The sequence below is a fragment of the Rhopalosiphum padi genome, chromosome 1, assembly GCF_020882245.1.
Source record: "Rhopalosiphum padi isolate XX-2018 chromosome 1, ASM2088224v1, whole genome shotgun sequence".
Taxonomy (NCBI): Eukaryota; Metazoa; Arthropoda; class Insecta; order Hemiptera; family Aphididae; genus Rhopalosiphum; species Rhopalosiphum padi.
Genome location: NC_083597.1, coordinates 58,575,345 through 58,596,712, shown reverse-complemented (window position 1 = coordinate 58,596,712; position 21,368 = coordinate 58,575,345). Strand labels below are relative to the sequence as shown.

General features: G+C 25.5%; 3 protein-coding genes across 6 annotated transcripts in view; 2 read left to right on the top strand and 1 right to left on the bottom strand.

Annotated features, from left to right (window-relative positions):
* Window positions 1-59: 59 nt before the first annotated feature.
* On the bottom strand, window positions 60-4,020 carry LOC132918335 (lysine--tRNA ligase). 2 transcript variants are annotated; one of them, XM_060979520.1, is made up of 10 exons: window positions 3,854-4,020; window positions 3,555-3,690; window positions 2,929-3,070; window positions 2,699-2,864; window positions 1,903-2,429; window positions 1,674-1,836; window positions 1,352-1,617; window positions 1,045-1,257; window positions 732-875; window positions 60-213 (listed from the first exon to the last, which is right to left on the bottom strand). In XM_060979520.1, the coding sequence occupies exons 2-10, from the start codon at window positions 3,632-3,634 to the stop codon at window positions 124-126; spliced, it is 1,791 nt and encodes a 596-aa protein (XP_060835503.1). In that variant the 5' UTR covers window positions 3,635-3,690; window positions 3,854-4,020; the 3' UTR covers window positions 60-123. The 2 variants fall into 2 exon arrangements, with proteins under 2 accessions (XP_060835503.1, XP_060835504.1); XM_060979521.1 differs by lacking the exon at window positions 3,555-3,690.
* Window positions 4,021-8,790: 4,770 nt separating this feature from the next.
* Window positions 8,791-21,368, top strand: part of LOC132917216 (protein gustavus) — a 68,534-nt gene continuing 55,956 nt past the window's right edge. Inside the window, exon 1 of one of the 2 annotated variants that reach the window (XM_060977840.1) lies at window positions 8,791-8,933. The gene's annotated coding sequence lies outside the window, so the exon portion shown is untranslated. Of the gene's footprint in view, window positions 8,934-17,202; window positions 17,347-21,368 lie in introns of those variants that run through there. The other variant, XM_060977841.1, reaches the window with a different exon arrangement.
* The window catches only part of LOC132917217 (chromosome transmission fidelity protein 8 homolog), a 28,359-nt gene continuing 15,835 nt past the window's right edge, over window positions 8,845-21,368 (top strand). The window contains exon 1 of one of the 2 annotated variants that reach the window (XM_060977843.1): window positions 8,845-8,933. The gene's annotated coding sequence lies outside the window, so the exon portion shown is untranslated. Of the gene's footprint in view, window positions 8,934-17,204; window positions 17,347-21,368 lie in introns of those variants that run through there. The other variant, XM_060977844.1, reaches the window with a different exon arrangement.

Below are 21,368 nucleotides of genomic sequence, written 5' to 3'. Positions count from 1 at the left end.
TAGGTTACTTAATTGTTTAATGTAATTTAAATTAAATGAATAATAAACAACATACATAATACTATTTGATAAATTAGCCATGTATTGAAATCATTATAACTTTATAATTGCATTAAACAGTTCTTATACAGCAGATTTTTCATCTTCATTCTTTTTTTCTTCTTTATTTTTATTTGGATCATCTGGTTTCATTGCTGGGAAAAATAATACTTCCTAAAAAAATTTAAAATATGGGATTAATAATTTAAAAACTATAAATATTTTAAACAATTTGAATGTAATGTATTACATATTTTTGACTGTTATAAATGTTGAGTATAAAGACGTTTTGGTATAAATAAATAAACATAAAAACTGGTACTAATTTATTTTCTTATACATAATAATATAATTAATATAAAACATGATTATAAAATAGGTAATAAAAAACCAAATAATAAAGCAGATCAATTAAAAAATTAGTGTTATAGGAAAAATGCATCATCAGTTTTTAAATACAAACGTGATAAACTGCTCATTGGTCAATATGACAGTAATTATTTTATAATATCAAATAATTTTATCTAAGATATTATATTGATTATTATAACTATCTGATTATAAAAATAAATGAAAAATGAAAGAAAAAATGTGTTAATTTAGTCAATAATTTGACTAATGCAGGGTTTGTTTATTACTTAAAATAATTTTTCAAATTATAAAAATTAATTTAACTCAAAAAAACAACTTACTTTAATATTATTTGAATCTGTTAAAAACATGGTTAAACGATCAATACCAAGACCCCAACCAGCTGTAGGAGGTAAGCCATATTCTAAAGAAGTACAGAAATTTTCATCTATCAATTGAGCTTCATCGTCACCAGCTGCTTTATCCTAAATACAAAAACAACAAAAAAATATTATAATAATAACAATAATTTGTAACTAATGTATTAAATAAGTGATATTATAATATTATTTAAGATAATCAAATAATGACCACTGAAATTGAAGCTTTCACAATAACAATAATAATACAAATATTTATGGTCACAAAACTTACCTTTGCTTGTTGCTCAAAGCGCTCTCTCTGAATCATGGGATCGTTCAACTCAGTATAAGCATTACATACTTCTTTTTTCATAACAAATAATTCAAATCGTTCTGTTAAACCAGGTATGGAACGATGCCATTTCGCTAAAGGTGACATTACTTGTGGATGGTCACAAATAAATGTAGGATTTATACATTTTTCTTCAAGAAATTCACCCACAAGCTGGAAAACATAGAACATTAGGTTTGTATCAAATATTATATATTTTTATTTATTATTCATATTAATAAGAATTTTAATAAATGTTGGTATATACTTTATCTAATAGTCTGGCTGAAGTTCTAGGTGGCGGGCATTCAATTTCATGTTTTAAACAAAGATTGTCAAGTAATTTATTTGCTTCAACTGTGGCTAGTTCAGTAGGATTAGGAAGCTTAACTGACAGAACTTCTTCCAAAGCTGGGAACATGTACATCCTTTTAAACGGTGGAGTAAAATCTATTTCAACTGGTTCAGTGTTGGCATCCACACCATCAGGATGATATTTTATTTTATACGTGCCATAAATACTTTTAACAAGACCTACAATGATATTGTAATTATATACTTTATTACCTTCAATCTAAATCAAATAGTACCAGATAAAAGATCTTCTGTAATTTGCATAAGATCATTATAATCGGCATACGCCATATAAAATTCACATGTAGTGAATTCTGGATTGTGTGTCAAGTCTATTGCTTCATTACGAAATTGTCTGCCAATTTCATACACACGGTCAATACCACCAACAACAAGCATCTATTATTTTAATTAAACATAATTAATAGATATAATATAAATAATAAAATATATAAATATAATTACTTTATGATAAAGTTCTGGAGCCACTCTCATAAACAAATCCATGTTCAAATCATTATGATGTGTAATAAATGGTTTTGCAGTTGCTCCACCAGCAATCATATTCATCATTGGAGTTTCAATTTCAAGGAATCCTAAGTTATCTAAGAACCGGCGAACATAAGAAATCACTTTTGCTCTCACAATGAATTTGTTACGCACATGCTCATTGATAATCAAGTCTAAATATCGTTGTCTATATCTAGTCTCCTTATCTTTTAAACCATAGTGCATGTGAGGTAACATGTGCAAACATGGAGTCAGCAATTTTATATTTTGAGGGAAAATTGACAATTCCCCTTTTTTTGTTTTGCCTGGACTACCTGTCACACCAATTATATCACCACGCCGGATTTTTGACGTGTCTGCAAAGAAACTTTCTTCAGTAGCATACTGTTTAGCATTTGCCATCACTTGAATTTTAACACCTTCACCACGTAGATCATAAAATATTAATTTTGGACCAGATTCACGAATAGCATGAACTCGACCTGAAATATGCATAGTTAAATTTTTTTTATTATTATATTAGAACATTGCTTTAATTTTTTTAAATCAAAACACAAATATTAATTATAATATGCATAATATTGTTTAAATAATAAAAACATTTAAGTATGAGAGTATTTTTATGTTAATGGTTCCAACTATGGTTAGATATTGGTAAATTTCAAGCTAAATTCTGAAATGATTGCACTGATATAATTTATTTTTGTACTTTGGAATACAAATGAAAAATTAAATGTTGTATAAAACATACCCGCAACACTACATTTTTCATCATGTAAAATTTGAGTTTCAGCCAAAGAACTGAACTTTTCAATGAACTCTTCTAAAGATATAGTTACATTGAATTTATGTGGATACGGTTCCTCGCCATCTTTTTTCATTTGTGCAATAGTTTGTAGACGTAAACTGAAGAATTCCTATAATTCAGTTGTTTTAATTAATAAAATTCACATTAGGTATAACAATTTTATATTCATTTACATTAGGACTAATGTCTGCGGATTTAGTAGCAGCAGATATATCACTTTCTTTCTTCACGACTGGTATTTTTTTCTGAACAGCCGATTCCTTTTCCAATTTCTCCTTAGCTTTTTGTTCAGCTTTTAAACGTCGTTTGAGCTCACTAAAGAAATACAATTTACAGTGTACATAGATTAGATACTAATAAATAATTTAGCTGGATACAGAGTGAACGTGAATATAATTTTCAAAATTAAATTAAATAGCATATCATTATTAAATTTATCAACCAATTGATAATAATTTATAAGACAATAGGTACCTACATTTTATTTAATAATATACTAGTTTGATTTAATAATTGATTCTTATGTCCAACAATAATAATTTATACATGATTTAATGATTTGAGTATATGTATATCACATAACTCCATACTCTTTAAAGGTAAACTGGTAGGAAACCATGTACCGATTGATAATAATTGTTCTAGTAAGAATATAATTAAATAACAATGAATACAATGAATTAGCTAAGTACTTGGAAGTATGAAATGTATGCAATACTGGTTCGGTATTTATTTAAAATATCAAAATTGTCTGTAACATTCACTCCGATACCAGTTTCTGAATGAAATGTTACTATACCTCTGAACCCGACAAGATGTATATATAAATCTTGTTTGATATATATATTTTTTTGCCCATTGACTCATTAACACACTCATTTTGTCAAATTATTAATTTTTAATCTTAATTTATTCAACATCGATTTCATCTCTGCCTATTCAATTAATACAGTTTATAAGGGATAATAAAAAAGGTAATTGATAAAAAAGTATTAGTATTAGTATTAGTCTAATACATTTCTACGTCACACATATTTTTCCATGCTATTGAAACGTTCTAAAATAATAATAGTACTAAAAAGTGAACTGCATACATACTTCTTAGACAATGGAGCATCGGAACCTTCCATTTTTAACCAATTAAAAAATTCTAAGTATCGTTATGTTATGAATTATAATTATTAAAATAAATAATTAAACTCAAATAAGTTAGATAGTTCAAAAGTCCAAAAGAACTTGATTTTCAAGCGAACTGTGAAGTGAGGTTATGTGGTAAATTCAAGTAAAACAAAAATGTCAAATTATCGATAGTTTTAAAAGTATTATTTATAAAAAATATATTACAGGTAAAAATATTTGTGGACATCGAAAGTCCTAAACAATTAAAACGTCTGGATTTAATGCGCTTAGCCAAATATCGTTTGACAAATAAACGTGTACACGATATTTTTTAATTTATGTTTTGAAAATCGATGGTTGATATTATATCCATATATATCGATCGATTTTTATAAAAAATAATGATAACAATAATAATAATACTCGCCACGATTTAGTATTATAGTGTATACTGTATACCTATATATAATATATAACTTAAATCTTGCTTATCACATACCTATAATCACGAAGACAGTACATATAGATAGCATGGCTATTAATATCTTTACTTGTGGACTGCAGCAAGCTGTATGTAGGCCTGTAGACAAAAATATTAGAATGTAAATAAAAGAACATTTCTCTTAGAATAGGTTATAGCCATAAGTCGTACCTATACTTGTTATCTGTTGTGTATTTGTGTATACCTTATAATATTATTCGTGTATTATATTTTTATTAAATATTTATACATATATTTATTCTGCGTGCTTACTTAACTACCTATCTAAGATGATGTATTATATTTAATCGTGATAATATCTATACAAGTAATAATTAAATTATTAACATTCGATTAAACTACAATTATTGGGGAATTGTTAAATTATTTATAACTGTTTCTAATAACATTACCCGCAACTGAATTGAATAACTTTTTTTATAACTAACTAGTTAGTAATTACCTATCTATTTATTATTTAAGTGTTTAGTTTGTTAAATATAGTACATTTGAACTAGACAGTAATGTAATTATGGGGGCCGCAAGGGGGGCACTTGCCTCCTGATAATTTTTTGAGAGATAAAGGTATATATTTTAACCGGGGGGAAGGGTGTCAGGGTTTTGATAATAATAAATATATTATATTTACCCCCCCCCCTAGAATTTTCCGATGTTACGCCACTGACTAAAGATATTACATTAGTTCATTCAAGTAAAATTAGTAAAATAATCTATACAATATTATAATAAAATTAGAACACAATTTTTAACTTAAAACCCCTCTCGAAATGAATTTCCAATTACGGCCTTGTTTCCACGTTTTACCTTCTTCATCGACAGTTTAATAGTATAAAATACAGGTCTACATATAGTTTGCTCTCAAAGATTTTTAGTTTTTGTTCGACTCGTGATGTCGAAGAACACGCTTCGCATTCGTAATTTGATTATCGATCTTTGTACAGGCGTATTTTTGTACCTCTAGAGAAGGATTTCGATTTAAAGTATTTATTACTAATGATAATTAAATGTACTGTTCACGTGTTGATGAATTAAAAAATGTAATATTTTTTTATTGAAAATAAAATAATATTCTTATCTAATTATTTTTTAAAGCAAAATTTTCTTTTACTGCTGCAGTAACAACTATTTATTACGTATAAACTCTTGAACTTTAGTCTAATTAAATGAAACATTTTATATTATTTTTCGTTGAGCATTATAAATATGTTTCGAATTAGCTGTTTATTATCAGATAGAGTAGTATTTATTAGACTATTTGTGTACATTTTATTAGTTTAGATGGTTTTCAAAATTATTATGAAGAGCTTTTATATGGTTTATTGCATTACATACATTCACTTATAATTTCGTGATTGTCTTTGGTTACACTTCACTTATTACGAAGACAATTAAATTGGATTTAGTGATTGAAGACTTTGTAGTGATCAAATCAAGAAAAATTAAATTTTAAATAATTAATAATTGTAGGTACTTAGTACTTATAAATATTTATTACATAAATTAAAGTGAATTATTATCATATTTTTAAAGAATTTATTTCATATAAATTTTGTTTCTATATTGTATTACATTTTTCTATTTTACACCCGGAGGTTAAGTAATTGTAATTTTGCCATTTTGGTACTTTAATAATGTACCTACGGAAAATCTGAATTTAATATTTTTATCGGAAAAGAGTTGATTATGAAATAGTTAAACAAAAACGTAAATAGTTTATTTTCACAAAAATTATAAGAAAAAATGTACCTATTACTGAAATGGGACATATTTGATTATCTTCTCCGGGTGCAAAAATCTCTAAATCCGGCTATATACTGATAGTAACTATAGTAACTACTATAACTATGGTGACCAGATTTAAAAATTTAAAAAAAAGTACATTTTAAAACTTAGCTCCTTCTCAGTCGTAATTACCCAATGCGTATACTATTCTACCCGTTTTACCCATATTTCCATAGTTCATTTCCTTCTATAAAAATTGTTTTTTTTTCATCTAATTACTCTATTTATTTTATTATTATTATCAATTATAAAAACCAATTATTTGAAATTATAATGTCAACTCATTTAATTTGTCAATGTGTGTCTTTATGATAAAAATACTTTGATATTGAAGAATTTAAAGTAAACTTAAACTAAAGTATAAATTATTTTTTAAAGGTAAAAATACCAAGTGTAAAATTTAAATATATATATATATATATATATATATTTACGATTTAGTATAATATTATCTTAAATCGTGCTACTAACCAATAAGAATGCTTTAGATCGAACCATAAAATATAAATTAATAATCAAATTATAAAAAACAGTAAAAACACATAAACACGCATTAGCCCAAAATAATTTTTAAAAAAAGAGTACAATATCATGTACTCAATACTATTGTTAAGGACATTAGGACCCATGTCAAAAAAGAGTACTGTCCTACGAAAAATAGTACGTCTGGTCACCATAACTATAACACCATGTGTACGGCGTACACTGATATTTGTGAAACTAAAAATTGTTTATAGATAGGTACCACGATGTAGAGAAGAGATCTCTCTACGACTCTACATCGTGGTAGGTACATTCGTATACAGGGCCTACAGATAACCTGTGAAATATTTTCTTTGTGCCTTGGGGCCTTATTTAATTATAAAGGTTGGTAAGAATTAAATACAGTCAACAATTTAAAATAAAAACACAATATATTTAAGGTACTAAATACAATTTTAATTTTTAATCATTATAATTAATAATTTGTAAATTACAATGATATTTTTAAAGTTAGTTACAATATACATTTTTTTCTTTTTATTTTTTTTTTATTTGCCAATTCAGTAATAGTGTCTTACAGTCTTCAGACGTTAATTATTTTGTTTTTGTAACATCATGATTGATTGCCAGTAATGATAAACAGCTCAGTTTTTTTTTGCTAAAGAAAAACGTGAGTTTTTATACAAGTAATTTCATAAAATGAACGATCAATATTACAATTCACGCGAAGAATTTGTAAGTAATTTTTGTTGTTAACTGTTAAATATTAAGTAATAAGAGCAATCCTTTAAATTTTGAGGAGACTGTGCAGTGTGCTCTTGCACCACGTGCACATGCGTAAGTAATTCAAGGCTTGTTCATACAGATATATTTCTAAAATATCATCTCTGCTATGGGAGGTAGTAGTACAATTGACAAGGCAATAGGTATTTATCTTAAATTATCATATTCTAGATGGCAAATTATATCAATAGATAGTAATTTCGGAACGCCAATAAATAAAATATATGTAAGTTGCGTCTCACACGCTGCCGTAATATTAGACATTTTTATCAACAACCTCACGAGATGTAAGTAATATTGAATTTAAAATATACTAAAATATATATTTTAAAATCAATGGTAACATCACTAACATCACGGACTAAGATATAATATTATATTATAATAATACGGGTATTATTATTATAATACGTGGTAATACGGAGCTAATAATATACCAAATAGTTTCAAATATTCAACCACTTCACCGGGAGTTAGTAGATTACTACTAGGTAATAATAAGTTATGACTAAATACATTTTTACCAAAACAATATTATTTAATTTGATGAATAACGAGAAAATTCTGAACGTGAATTACACAGTTACACGGAACTCGGTCAATACGGTGATACTTTATAATACTATAATTATAAATATATATATTACTATATTAAAAGTTTTTGGTGACATACATCAGGTCAAACGATAGAGTATTACAGTGTAATTAGTATTTAGTACCTAAATCGCTAAGTTCTAAGTAAATAAATAATATAGGAGTAGTAATAATAATTATTAACTATATCTGTTTTGTAGGCAAGGTGGATTAATATCAATTATATAGTAGTATGGCATAATATGATCTAAGGTATAACGTATAAGCTACAATAATAAAAGCAATAAGCCTACTAATTCCGGAGTAGGTATTATTCTGTGATAATATTATTATTATATTTATTATCTATATCTGCGGTATAAGGTAAGAGGGCTATAGGTATGTTCGATATCGACGGACGAATAAAATGATTACCCTAAGCTATTCTCCTTGGTAGTACCGCAATCAATATCACATTTTACTTTTCTGTTCGATAGGTGGCGCCGGTGGCCCGCTGTTACCGGCCATTTCCTTTGTCGTCCTCGGTATCGGTCTCGTACCCTTGTGTTATTCTTGGGCTCTTTATCTTTTTTTTTTTTTTTATTCTGGTTGCTGTGACTGTTTTTTTTTCGTATTTATTAATCACGCTCAACTTCACGCGTGTTGTGTTTTTTTTGCTTAAGGGTTTTTCACATAACCGTCGTGTTAGCGTCAATCACACCGCAGTCATAAAATTCCACCCCAAGTCTACGACGACGAAGACGATCCGGTGTGTGGCGTGTAATTATAGATACCCGAGACATATCGTCGAAAAATCCAATAAACAAAACTCAATTGGTTTTAGTAGTATGCAATCGATTCAGTGAACAGTAGACAATTGATCAAACATTAAGTAAGCTCCGACTGGATCAACCTGGCTCCTCAACTTTTAAAAAGGTAAGCCATCCCCATAATAGGGGTAAATTAAACTTAAATTAAATTTTTTATCTAAATCCACCCCCATTACCTAAAGAGATATTTTCTTCTTAATCACGAGCTGTCAATTATTTTTATTGGATACTACATTGCCTTATTTGGTAAAGAATTAAAGACTAATTACTTGTTATCACATTTAATAAATATTAGGTATCTAATTAACTATATTTTGTTATCCCAATGAAGTCTACAACAGTTTGTTATATTATGTATGCCAATGTTTACACTTGTAGACACTGATAAAAAATGATCAACAGTTATTATTTTCTAAATCTATGTTTAGTTATTTTTAATTTTTGGTATATTCATAAACTGTTTGAATTAACACCAATCTATCTGTGTGCTTATAATTTATATAACATTATATTTAAAGGTTTTGGTCAGAGTTTAGGTATTTAAATAAGATAATAATTATTATCATATTTTATTACCACATATTCATATTTATTTCATTTTCAGTAATGACAATTTTTTATTAAACACTATAATCCAATTATTGTTTTATTTATAACATCACAAGGTATGTTTTTTTGACATTGACATACCTACAATTCTAGAATTTCTTTAGCTTGATTACAATAATAATTATAATGTCCAATATCCATGTTACTAGGATATTAACTTAACGAGTATTATCAGTTTTTACCATATTAGGTCTTATAATTATCTATGCCTTTTTCTTCAATTTAAATCCAAAAATTATATGGATATAAATAGATGAATATTTAAAGAGATTTAGAGTTCTTAACAATTATAATTAAAATACAATTTCCTTGAAAAACTTATCAAATAATTTTATGGTAGGTATTGAAACTTTTTAAGACTTATTTAAAACTGTTTTAAGTAACATTAGTTAGTTTTATAGTAATTTAAATAACTTATCTTAGGTCATTGATAAATTTAACTGATATTACTAAAACACATGATTGGTATTTTAGTATTTTTATTATTGTACCTATTGTATATTGGAAAGACAATTTTGTAAATTTGAGATAAAAATTAAAAATTAGTTTTTATTTTAAAGTTTATTATCTATTCAATTAATGAAATAATTATTTATATTTAGCTATAAATTTTGTAATCAATGTTCAGTTACATTATATTAACTATTTTGAATGTTATTAAACAATATTTAGTATTTTTTATTTAGTGTTTGTTTAAATTACTTATAAGTTATAATTATTTAAGCAATATGCAGGTAAATATTGTAATACTTGACAAACTAATAACTACTCTCTGCTCTTCTAAACCTAAAATATCTATAAATTATTACTAGTTAACTTGATACTAGTTTGAAAATCAATTCAACGTATCAAAATATTTAAAAAAAAATATTATATGTATTGTATTATATTATATCAAAATATGAAATTAAACAGGCGGGCAAGCGATTGTTACTGCTCTACTGTATGGTAGGTGGCGAGTGGGTTACTGTGATGGATGTGTTAAATTTGAGTTCAATGATATATTATTGTATATGAAAAACGGTTTTGAGTGAAGACAGTTTGTCAGCCTATATCTGAAGTATAATTCATATTTTCATATTATTTTTTGATATTGCTATAAAATATATTGTATATTATTATATATATTTTTTAAATTTTTTGGTTTCAGTATATTCATATGACTATATGAGTAAAAATGTACTAAATTTTCAAGTTTTACCTATACAAATTACATTAACAATTTTTTTTTTAAATTTTCAACTGCACAAAAATTTGTAAATTTTCGTGATTTTTAAGAATAAAATGTGAACTTTAAATGAAAAATTGTGCCTATGAAATTTTAATATTTTTGTACAGATATAAAAATAATGTTTTTTGAGATCATATATATACACTTTTGGTAAATTTTTTAAGTATCTACGATTATTCGTGTATAAATTAGTATGTACGTTTATTAATTACAACTAAATTTAAAAAATCGTAAATAAGTTATTTTAAGAATGAGTATGCTTTGTAGTAAAACTTTGAACTTCAAACGCTCATAAAAAATGAATTTGACTAGTAGACATTTTTTTAATATAGTTTGAAAAAGAATCTTTCATTAAATTTTCAAATCTTAGATAAAAAAAGAAAATTTTTTATGAGCTTACTAAAAATTAGTTGAAAATTATTGAAATTTTATAATTTCATCGAAATTATAAATTTAAATGCTTATAAAAAAAATATTGTTTCTTTAAATTGTTGATATTTTTTAATTTGTATATGAACAACTTTTAAGGAATCTTGTATTTAATTTTATTAAGTTTCAAATTTCAAGTGTATCAAAAAGCTATTAAAAAACTGGATTTGCGTAAAAATTTCACTTTTCTTTAATTTTTCTTGGTAATATTATTAAATATTAGGAATTTTTCTATTTGATCTTTTTAAAATATACACTAAATCTAATTTAGTATCTGAATCTGAAACCACCATAAAAGTTGAAAATTAAAGTAATTTTACTTCTTATCGTTTACAGAAAAAAAATATCTATAATTTATACATAATAATTTATATAACTAACAATAACACATCATTGTAAAATTAATACATTTATCACTCCGCTCAGTCTAAAATGTATGTTGTCATTAAAAAAAATAAAAATTGTAAAAAAAATGATAATTATGTAATATCTCGTTAAAAATTTATTTCAAAGAAATTAAAACTAAAATATTCAGTGTAGATAGCTTAGTGGATCACTTTGTTTTTATAAAATAAATAATGAAATTATACTGTTGTAAAATATAAATGATCAGACATCCTCAGGTTTTAAACAAACAATACCAGTTTCTTCCGGTAATTTATATTATTAATTGCTTATAAATAAAAAAATTAGTTTGAATTTTTAGTTTTTTAGTAGATATTTATTTATTAGAACAATTTGCATTAACAAATCAAAACTTTATCTTGGATAAGTGACTTTGTAAAAATGATTATAATTTAAAAAAAAATGTATTGCATTACGATAACATTATTCAACTTATTTTTAATTTAACGATTAAACATATTCCTATTCCTATTTGAATTAATTTTAAAGTTTAATTGTAGAAACATTAATGTTATTGATTTATTTTACACACAATATAATATTTATGTAATTTGTATTAGGTATTTTGTTCGTTTAACACTTAAAAACTTACAAAATCTATCGTTCGTGTAGAATAGTCATTAAAATATCGAAATAAAAAATAATAAATTTCAAATTAAATATGAAAAATTGATTTATATTGACCCAATACAGTTTTATTATAGTCATTAGTTCGAAAATGAATTTAGATTTTTAATTTTACAATAATATATTTTCTGTAGAAAACACTTTACCTATTAAGGCATCAAAAAAGCTCTAAAAATATTGGTCTTTGTGGATTAAAATACGATTAGTAATAAAATTATAACTATATTTATGGAGATAAAGAAGTTTTTTGAATATTTTTCAAAATTTTATGAAAAAATTGAGAAAGTTTACCAATGTTAAAGCATCGCAAAAAATTATATTGTTTGCCTATTTAAAATTCTTGTTATTTCATATAAAAGTATCTGCTCTTATGATTGGTTATGATTTTATGAATAATTATGATAATTATTTTAGCGGTGTATAAAATAATATAATTTTTGTAAAAAATGATCTTCCTATTTTATTATCCAACTTATAAAAATGGGAAAGATAAAGATACAGTAAATGCGATGAAAAACAGTATTTTAAAATACATTTTATACAATTTTTTTTATTAAATAAAGGTAAAACAGCAAATATAATTAACGTATTCAAATATTATAAAATTATACTATTATATTGGTGTATTGACGTATAATGTGTTCCTTTATTTCTCAAAGTCTATTTAGTTCGAATTTCCTTAATACGTCAAATAATTCTGAGTGTTTACAGCCTCGTATAAGGCCATGGTGAGCTAGTTTTTACCATGTTCACGGTGTTAGTCCAGTTTAGCAGGTTTGTTATTGATAAAAGTATAGGAATAAAACCTCATAGCTACTGCAAGATCACGATTACCATACTTCCTTGTGACTTCACTCGAGCTGTTCAACTTGTCGAGTTTACCTTGAAACTGGCACTTTATTTATTCCAGTCTTTTACTAGTATTCACAATTCATACGTACACACGCGGGTCATTGAAACAAACTGCGAGCAAATATTATACTAAAAAATAAAAATCTGCCTAAGTTTTAATTGTTTGCTTTTAAAAATTGCAATAAATAAATTTTATTTTTTAAAAAGGTATTTAATATTATAAGATAGACATTAATAATGTTTATAACTAAAATATTTTGAAATTCGCTAAGATTATCAGTTACTAATTCTTTGCCTAAAAAAATTTCATGATGTAATTAACTAAACATGCTACATAAACTTTAAATTCTGAGAGGAGCGATAAATGGATTGGTTTTACATTATATATATTTAAACTTTAAAATATTTTTTTGTGTCAGCACACTATTATAGTAGTAACAATACTATTCTATTCATAACTTCAAGGGTGATTTCGGGTAGTAAATTAGAGCTGGTTAATATTTGGATTAAAAGAAATACGTTTTCAATTACTTTTCAAAATAATCAGGATAAACAAAATAAAAAATTGGAATTTTTACACAGAACAAATTTTTGACAAAATCGATTTTGTTTTAATTTAAAAACTAGTTATTTGTGAATATAAATTTAATATTTTAAAAATAAGTGCTTAATCAATTTCCCGGATACTGCTAATAAAAATATCTATAAATCAAATTAATGAATTATTAAATTATATGTTGTACCACTTGTACCTATAGCCAAAAGTTATCAAAGTTCATTCTATATAAGTTATAACGATAATTGTATTTATAAATTATTTAAATTACTAAATGGTTAGAAACTTAGAAATGGTTTATGATATGACACACATGCGACTTTACAGACAAAAACTAACGGTTGTATGTTGTTTATTAAAATTCATATTGATATCAACCATAAAATATTAAATAATTAATAATTACTTAGCTTTAAAACTATTACTGCAATTTATGTAGAAAAAAATTATTTGTAAAATAATTTGACTACACTATATGCTTAAATTTGAATGTATCTTAACAATTTATCTGTCCTATATTTACTCTTCTGTTGACTTAACCTAGATGACCTCTGATTACACCTATATAGAAAAATATATTCTCATGTAACAATGGACAAATAAAATTAACACTTATGAAATATGTATTCAACACATTGTTAGTAATAGTAGTAACAATACTATATAAATAATATCGTATATTCACACGATCTTGGTTGCTAATAATAAGTATTGCTTCATTGATAAAGTTTGAATGTCATTGGGAGTAGTTCTAAAAGTTAACAGAAAATTAGGGATAATAACAGATGTATACGCATTTTATGTACAATCCCGTCTATTATATGCATAGCTAATTTAATTTAAATGTATATTTTAGGTAAAAATAATTTTTATTAAATGAATACGATTATATTATTTACGTACTAGGCGTTTATATTTTATAGTAGGTATGCGGCGCTATTTATGTGTTTGTTATCAATGATTATTGATTATAGATTACTGTTGTATTATTATTTATATTCATTTAAAATCTAAATCAATCAATTTTTATAGTACTTATAATAAGTATAGATCTTTATTGTGAAGTTAAACATGTGACTTTTTGGCATACGATCGCCTTTTTAAAAAATTCTTTTATCCAAAGTTTTTTTAAAACCATGCTAAAATAAATAAATTATTACTAATATACCTAGCTTTTCTTATTTCTTCTGTTGCTTTATTTATTGTTTATTAGATTAAAAAACTTGGTTAAGAAGCAGTATGCTGAATGACCGAGCATATTATATTTTCTGGATTGACATTTAAAAAAATATATCACAATGAATTATTGATAGTTTTGCTGCTACAAAGCAGATACTATGGATTTTGTTATTTAGTTTTGTAATATTTTATTATATAGGTCTATCAAATAAATACATTAGAAACATAATTTCATGACGAAATATCTCCAATGGGGAGGGGAGATCTCTTCAATCTATTATTCCTGTGTTGTTTATTATTATATTAATTAAGTTCATAGTTAAAAATTCAAATTGTAACAGTTATAAATAAATAATTATATTTAAAACCTATAAAAGAAATCTGTAATTTTATTTTACCCCTTCCCTCTTCTGTGATGATGTTTTCTTTTAACTCGTGCTTTTAAATGTACCTATCTAAATGCTAGAAACATTTCAAATTGATTTAAAACATTATATTTAGAAAGTTTAATGTGTATTGCATTAGAACAATATTAATAAATATATTTTGCATGTATTAACAAGTTTAATTGCCTAAATTTACTACAATGGTTTATTGCTAAACAACTGTTTTTACTAATTGCTCAATAATATGCTAATATTGCTGAGCATGGCAGGCCACAGTTATATTTCTAGAGGTCGTTGTATTTAGGTATTAAGTTTTTATTAGACTATTAGAAACTCATTGGCTATATTATTATTTCTTTTACTGCAGTTGAGTCATGTTTTTAAAGGAAATCACTGGTATATGCTACACTACTTGTATACCGTGCAGTTTGTTTCATAATATTGTCAATCATAATTTTAATTAATTTGTTTAAATTTAAATTTACCTATATATTATTATATACGTATTTTGTGTGTTTAGGGAGGAATTACAATTAATAATTATCATTTTTATTACAAAATGAAATAAATACAATAGTTTCGAAATAGATTCGGTTGAAAAACCCAAGAATATGAAATTAATAAACTTCTGAATTCTGAAAAAGGTAAATAAAAAAAGAGGTGATTGTTTTTTTTTATAAAATACCTATATTATAACGTTTTAGTCTATTGTCTATAACTTATTAAATTAACAGACATTTTATATAGATTTAATATTTTCAGAAAGACATAACATGTAGCTATATTAACAGCGTATGTAGATACACACATATCTATTAAATTTATTGTTTAAAACTACTGCGTTTTATATCTCATGAATAACCAGTTTCTTTTTAATAAAAACCATGCAATTTTTAAAGAATTACAAATATTTATGTACATATAATTAGAATATGATCAACTAGATTTTACATTTTTCTATAACGTCATACACTCGTAACGATGTTATTGAAGAATGCTATGGAATGGTTTGTTGCAATAGCTAGTTAAAGCTAGTATCAAAAAAGAATATTTTGGAAATTATAATTTTAAAATGGTTCGATTTTTTTGTAAAAACATAAAAATGATAGATTGATATAATATTTATTGATTTTGTTGGCTCGCGATCAATCGAATTAGTTGATAATATATTATATTAATCCAAATTATTATTCCATGTAAGGTTGATATGCACGATAAATAGTTTAATAAACAAATGAATACTAATATAGTAATATCTGTTGTGAAATTTGTCAAGTACGAAAAAAAAAAGAAGTAGGATTCGGATTTGAAATAGTATAAACTATAAAGTAATAAAAAAGTGTGTTTGTATTGTGATCAGGTCGCGAGAATTGAGAAGTGCGCTGAAGAGTAGATTCCGGAGGTAAACGATTTGGAAAACAAAACAACAGAAAAATATCGCTGACGAATTAAAAACTTTTATCGCACTAATTATAATATTGTAATATATTACGTATAATATTATAATACACTTCTTCACCTATGGAAACCGGTAATACCGGGCAGTCGGGGTGTTGCCCGAGCGCCGACCGATATGGTTCACCTGCGCGCGGCGGTGGCTCGGTTTTTTTATTCTTCACCAGGAAGGAGACCTTATCATGCCCATATTATTATTGTGCCTATGCCACTGCCACCACCACCACCACCACATACGTCTTGGTGTCGCGTTGAACCGTCGTCGTACCACCACCTGTGCGCGCGCGGTACACGAGCAAAAGCGTGTCCGAGGAAGGAACGGCGGTCGCGCAGATTCGTTGAGCCACAGAGTAATGCCGACAGCCGGTTGATACGTGGTTCGACGCCGTCCGTGTGGTGTACAAAATACTACTTGCGCGCGCGCGTTTTCCGTACGTGATATACTGGTCCTGCTGTCGTCATTATTTTACCATCGATATCGTCGCCGTCGCCGTTGTATTTCGTCTTCGTTAATATCTATAATAATGTTATTTATTTATTATAATAATAATATTATTAATAAATAGTAAGAAGAGATAAACTTCTTTTTTTGTTGATTTTTTTGTTGTTCGGTCATTCCCCCGGTCATTTCAGTGCGCCGTTGTCATTGTTGTTGTTTCTGTTGCTGTTAAAAACTATCGTAATAAACCATACAAAACGAGCGAGACTGACTGTCCGTCGACGAAAATATATCATATTATTTTATTCGAACTGACGTCGTATATAGTGTCGATTCCACACCGCACGAGAGGTACGCGAAATTTCAAAATATAATAATATAATAGTATACCTATAACATGAAAATCCGATAGTAGTTGGAACACCAGAGAATCTAATATAATATATAATATATCATATATGACTGTATAATAATAAATTAATAACCGTGATCGATACATCATATACGTTATTGTGTATGTGTTCATGGCTTGCGTTGGATGTATGTGTTAACATTTGTATTTTATGCTGTAGTCATTGTGTATTTGTAGACTTCACGAGTCACCAACCTTAAACAAATGATCCTAGGTTGCGCGTGTATTCGGGAACGGGCAAAACGGATTTTACGCCAGTGTCTATTGTTATTACAATATACAATACAGGTACATACAAGGAAGCACGTTCAAAACAGTTGTTTAAGTAATCATGTGTAAATAAAAATTCAAAAAATAAATAAAAATATACGTTCTGACGTCGGTTTGCACAATAACGAGATATATTCGTGTTTTTAGTTCATACTTCATATCATTATATGAATTCAAGAATCGAGTAACATCGTGATATGTAAATCGTTAAGGCTTCCACTACATGTCTAGATTATTATTGAAAAGTATTATTGTGAACAGTTTATAATATACACGTGCTGTTTTTTCTGTAATACCCCTATTTTATTACAACTATATAAATGTTCTATAGAATATTATGTTACGTTATACTTTATACTCCGTTTTTCATAGTTTATTTTATACTGCCATAAATACTAATAATATTTAGAGTATATTGTATTATTATCACAGCATACTAATCTAATATATGAAGCATACTGATAAACATAATGCTCACGTCATGCTTATTATAGAAATTCAATTATCCATTTGTACTAAACATACGCATGTACATATATCATAATATGTATAAAATATACCTCATTCAATTATTATCTTTGAGTATTTATGACGTCAAGAGTTACATTTTAGGTGCATCGATCAACATGCAACACTATATAATAATGTTTATACTAATGTATATTAGTGTATTACAATTAGTTTTGAATTGATATCAAATTACTGTTCCTATTTTGTTAGGTATTTAATTGCTGTGTTTATTATGTTTATTGTTTGAAATTATATTGTTTTAAAAATAAGTTTTAATGTATATGAGCAAGAACTTGCTAATTTGTAGAACATTTTTTCTAAATATTATTTTAGTGGTTTTTCATATTTTAAACAAATGGAAATAATTTGTACAGTGAACAAAAGAATAGGATAATAATTATCGTTATATTTAACAATGGATAATAACAATACATGGGTATATTATTAGAAGTATTTATAAATTATAGACTGATAATAATGTAATGTATTGACATAGCCATTTGGGTAATTGAAAACTACCTTATGTACTAATATTTTAAAGAAATGTAATATTTAATGTTCACGACTATTTTACGAAACTAATTTCAAATTATTTTTTTTATTTACTAATCCAATACATAATAAATTTATATATAAGATTAATTATACATATTTTTTCATATTTCTTAAAAAGAAATTTAAATCACCTGCCAAAAAATAAATGAATAAGTACCCTTATACGTCATATAACAAAAAAAAAAATTATCATGCAAATTATTTGCTGATATTGTAAATTAGTTTATGTAAGCTAATTACTAAGTAATACCATAAAATTGATACTAAAAAAAAAAAATAGTTTTTTATACCTGCATTAGTGCAGTCTACTTATAAATTATAATTATGTATTTATTATTTTGTATACAAATTAGTATAAATTTTGTTTCCGCATATTATAGTAAATATGAAGATGGTCATATGTTTAACTAGATGTGATTAATTACATAATATTATGTAATAATATATAATATTTTTGACGTATAATATTGTGGAAGTTAATAGTAGTGCATTCATGCTTACCTTGGTTACTCAAGGTTTTCTTCCTTAGTTCTCATTATGCATTGCCATAGTGCCATGCGTGTATAGTTTTTTCTTTTGTCGAAGAAAATCTATATTGTATTTTATTTATTTTTTTCAGTGTATCTACCATAGTACCATTGTATAGTTGTAACAATAGATATTTATAGATCTTTTTTAGTAATTCAGTGTTATCGATTTTTATTTTAAGCTTTAAGTAAACCAGGTAAACCATTAGCTAATTATTTTTCGGTTAAAATGATTTATTAAAATTAACGTTTAAATGTTTAATGTTAGTTATTCGAAACTATGAAAGTGAAATAAATAGTTATTAATATAATAACAACATCATTACAGTGATTGATTACCTATCATTGTAAGATCATGTCCTACCTATTTTGTTAGTAAAAATACGTAACAAATTATAAGTCTTATAAATTTTATAATGTTAATCATCATCGTATTATTTTTAATTCGTTTAGTATATAATATATAATATATATTCTGATATTCATACATATATTGTCAGTATTATATTTAATCAAATTACAATAAGTTTTACTTTAACTTTACTCAAGATTTAATTGCTGAAACGACTTTTGATGATACGAATTTAAGATTATCATTGAAGGTTAAAGTTGGAGAATTTTTTGGTTGTAATTCAGTAAAACATATAAATGCTGCAGGTCCATGTGAAGTGGCTTCATGTCGCACTTTAGATAGGAACGTATTATCTACACGACATACGAAAATTGTATTGCAGTAAATCGTATTTTTGACGTATGGTTTCGTTGAAAATATGCCTACACATCACGGAATAATTAAGCGAGAGGGTGACTTCCCACGTCACGTCGTTGAAACTTAGTTTGACGATTTTCAATTTAATGCGACATTCTAATTTCTGGCAACTAATTCACATACTTTTGTTTGTTGACAGATATGCTACCCAATAAATTATTAAGTATTATATGTCAGTAGGTATACAGGTTATATAAAGTATATAATCACATTGATATAACTAAATATATTATATTATTTTAAAACATTTTCAAATTTAATGAGAAAAAAGTATAGTTTTTATACTACCTAACTAAACTATAACTACTATTATTGTATAATGTATAAAAAAAAATAATTCAATTTTGTATACATTTATAGTATTCGGTTATGTTCTGTATTTTTTTATCAATTCGATGAATATAATTTGTACATCACTTACAAATCATGATATTTTAAAGATTTAATTTTCAACTAATCCACTGTAATAAGCATTTAAAGCATCCAAAAAAAGTTGTAGAAACAAATTTGTTACAAATTCATGCGGCTCGTCAAAAATTGATTTATATATCACCCTCCACCTTATAACTTTGTAGTAAAATAGATATTTTCAAAATTTCCATGGGCAAAAAAACCATTCTTAAATTATTAAAGTAGTAACTACATTATAAATAACTTATATGTATATATCTTTGTATATTTATTTACAATCGTGTTACTAGTTAATACTTTAATTGTTTAAAAACGTTTATTTGTTCACAAAAATATTGAAAAAATAAAATACAAAAAATTATTTAAAAAAATGTATAAATTGATCAAATTTGACGAAATATTAAAATGAAAACTTTATTTATTATGTGTGTATAGAAATAACATAATATTTACTTAATTAAGTTTACGATAATAAATGTGATAATCCATCATCACCATCTTTTCAATCTTTTTAATACATTAATTTTGCGTTTTAAAATAGTTCATTAATTGTTGCGTTTTTTTTTTTATCAATAATATTCTGATAATAAACAAGTTTTTAAAAAAAAACTCCTGATTTATAAAACTATTGGAAATGTATTTTTTTAAATTATTTTAATTTTTAAGTAATGTGTACATACGTAACTGAGGTTGCTTAAATGTGTGTATTATTAATATGTTCCTTGTCTAATGAGATGTATAAAATATTGTATATTATACGGTGTTCTGTATATAATAGACCTTTATAGGTAGTTATTACTAATATAAATGAAAGTTGTACATTAATATTGAATGGTGATCAAAGAGAATGATTATTGTTATATTAGAATAATTTGCTCTAACTTTGAAATATTATGTAATATACCTACACATGAGCTGG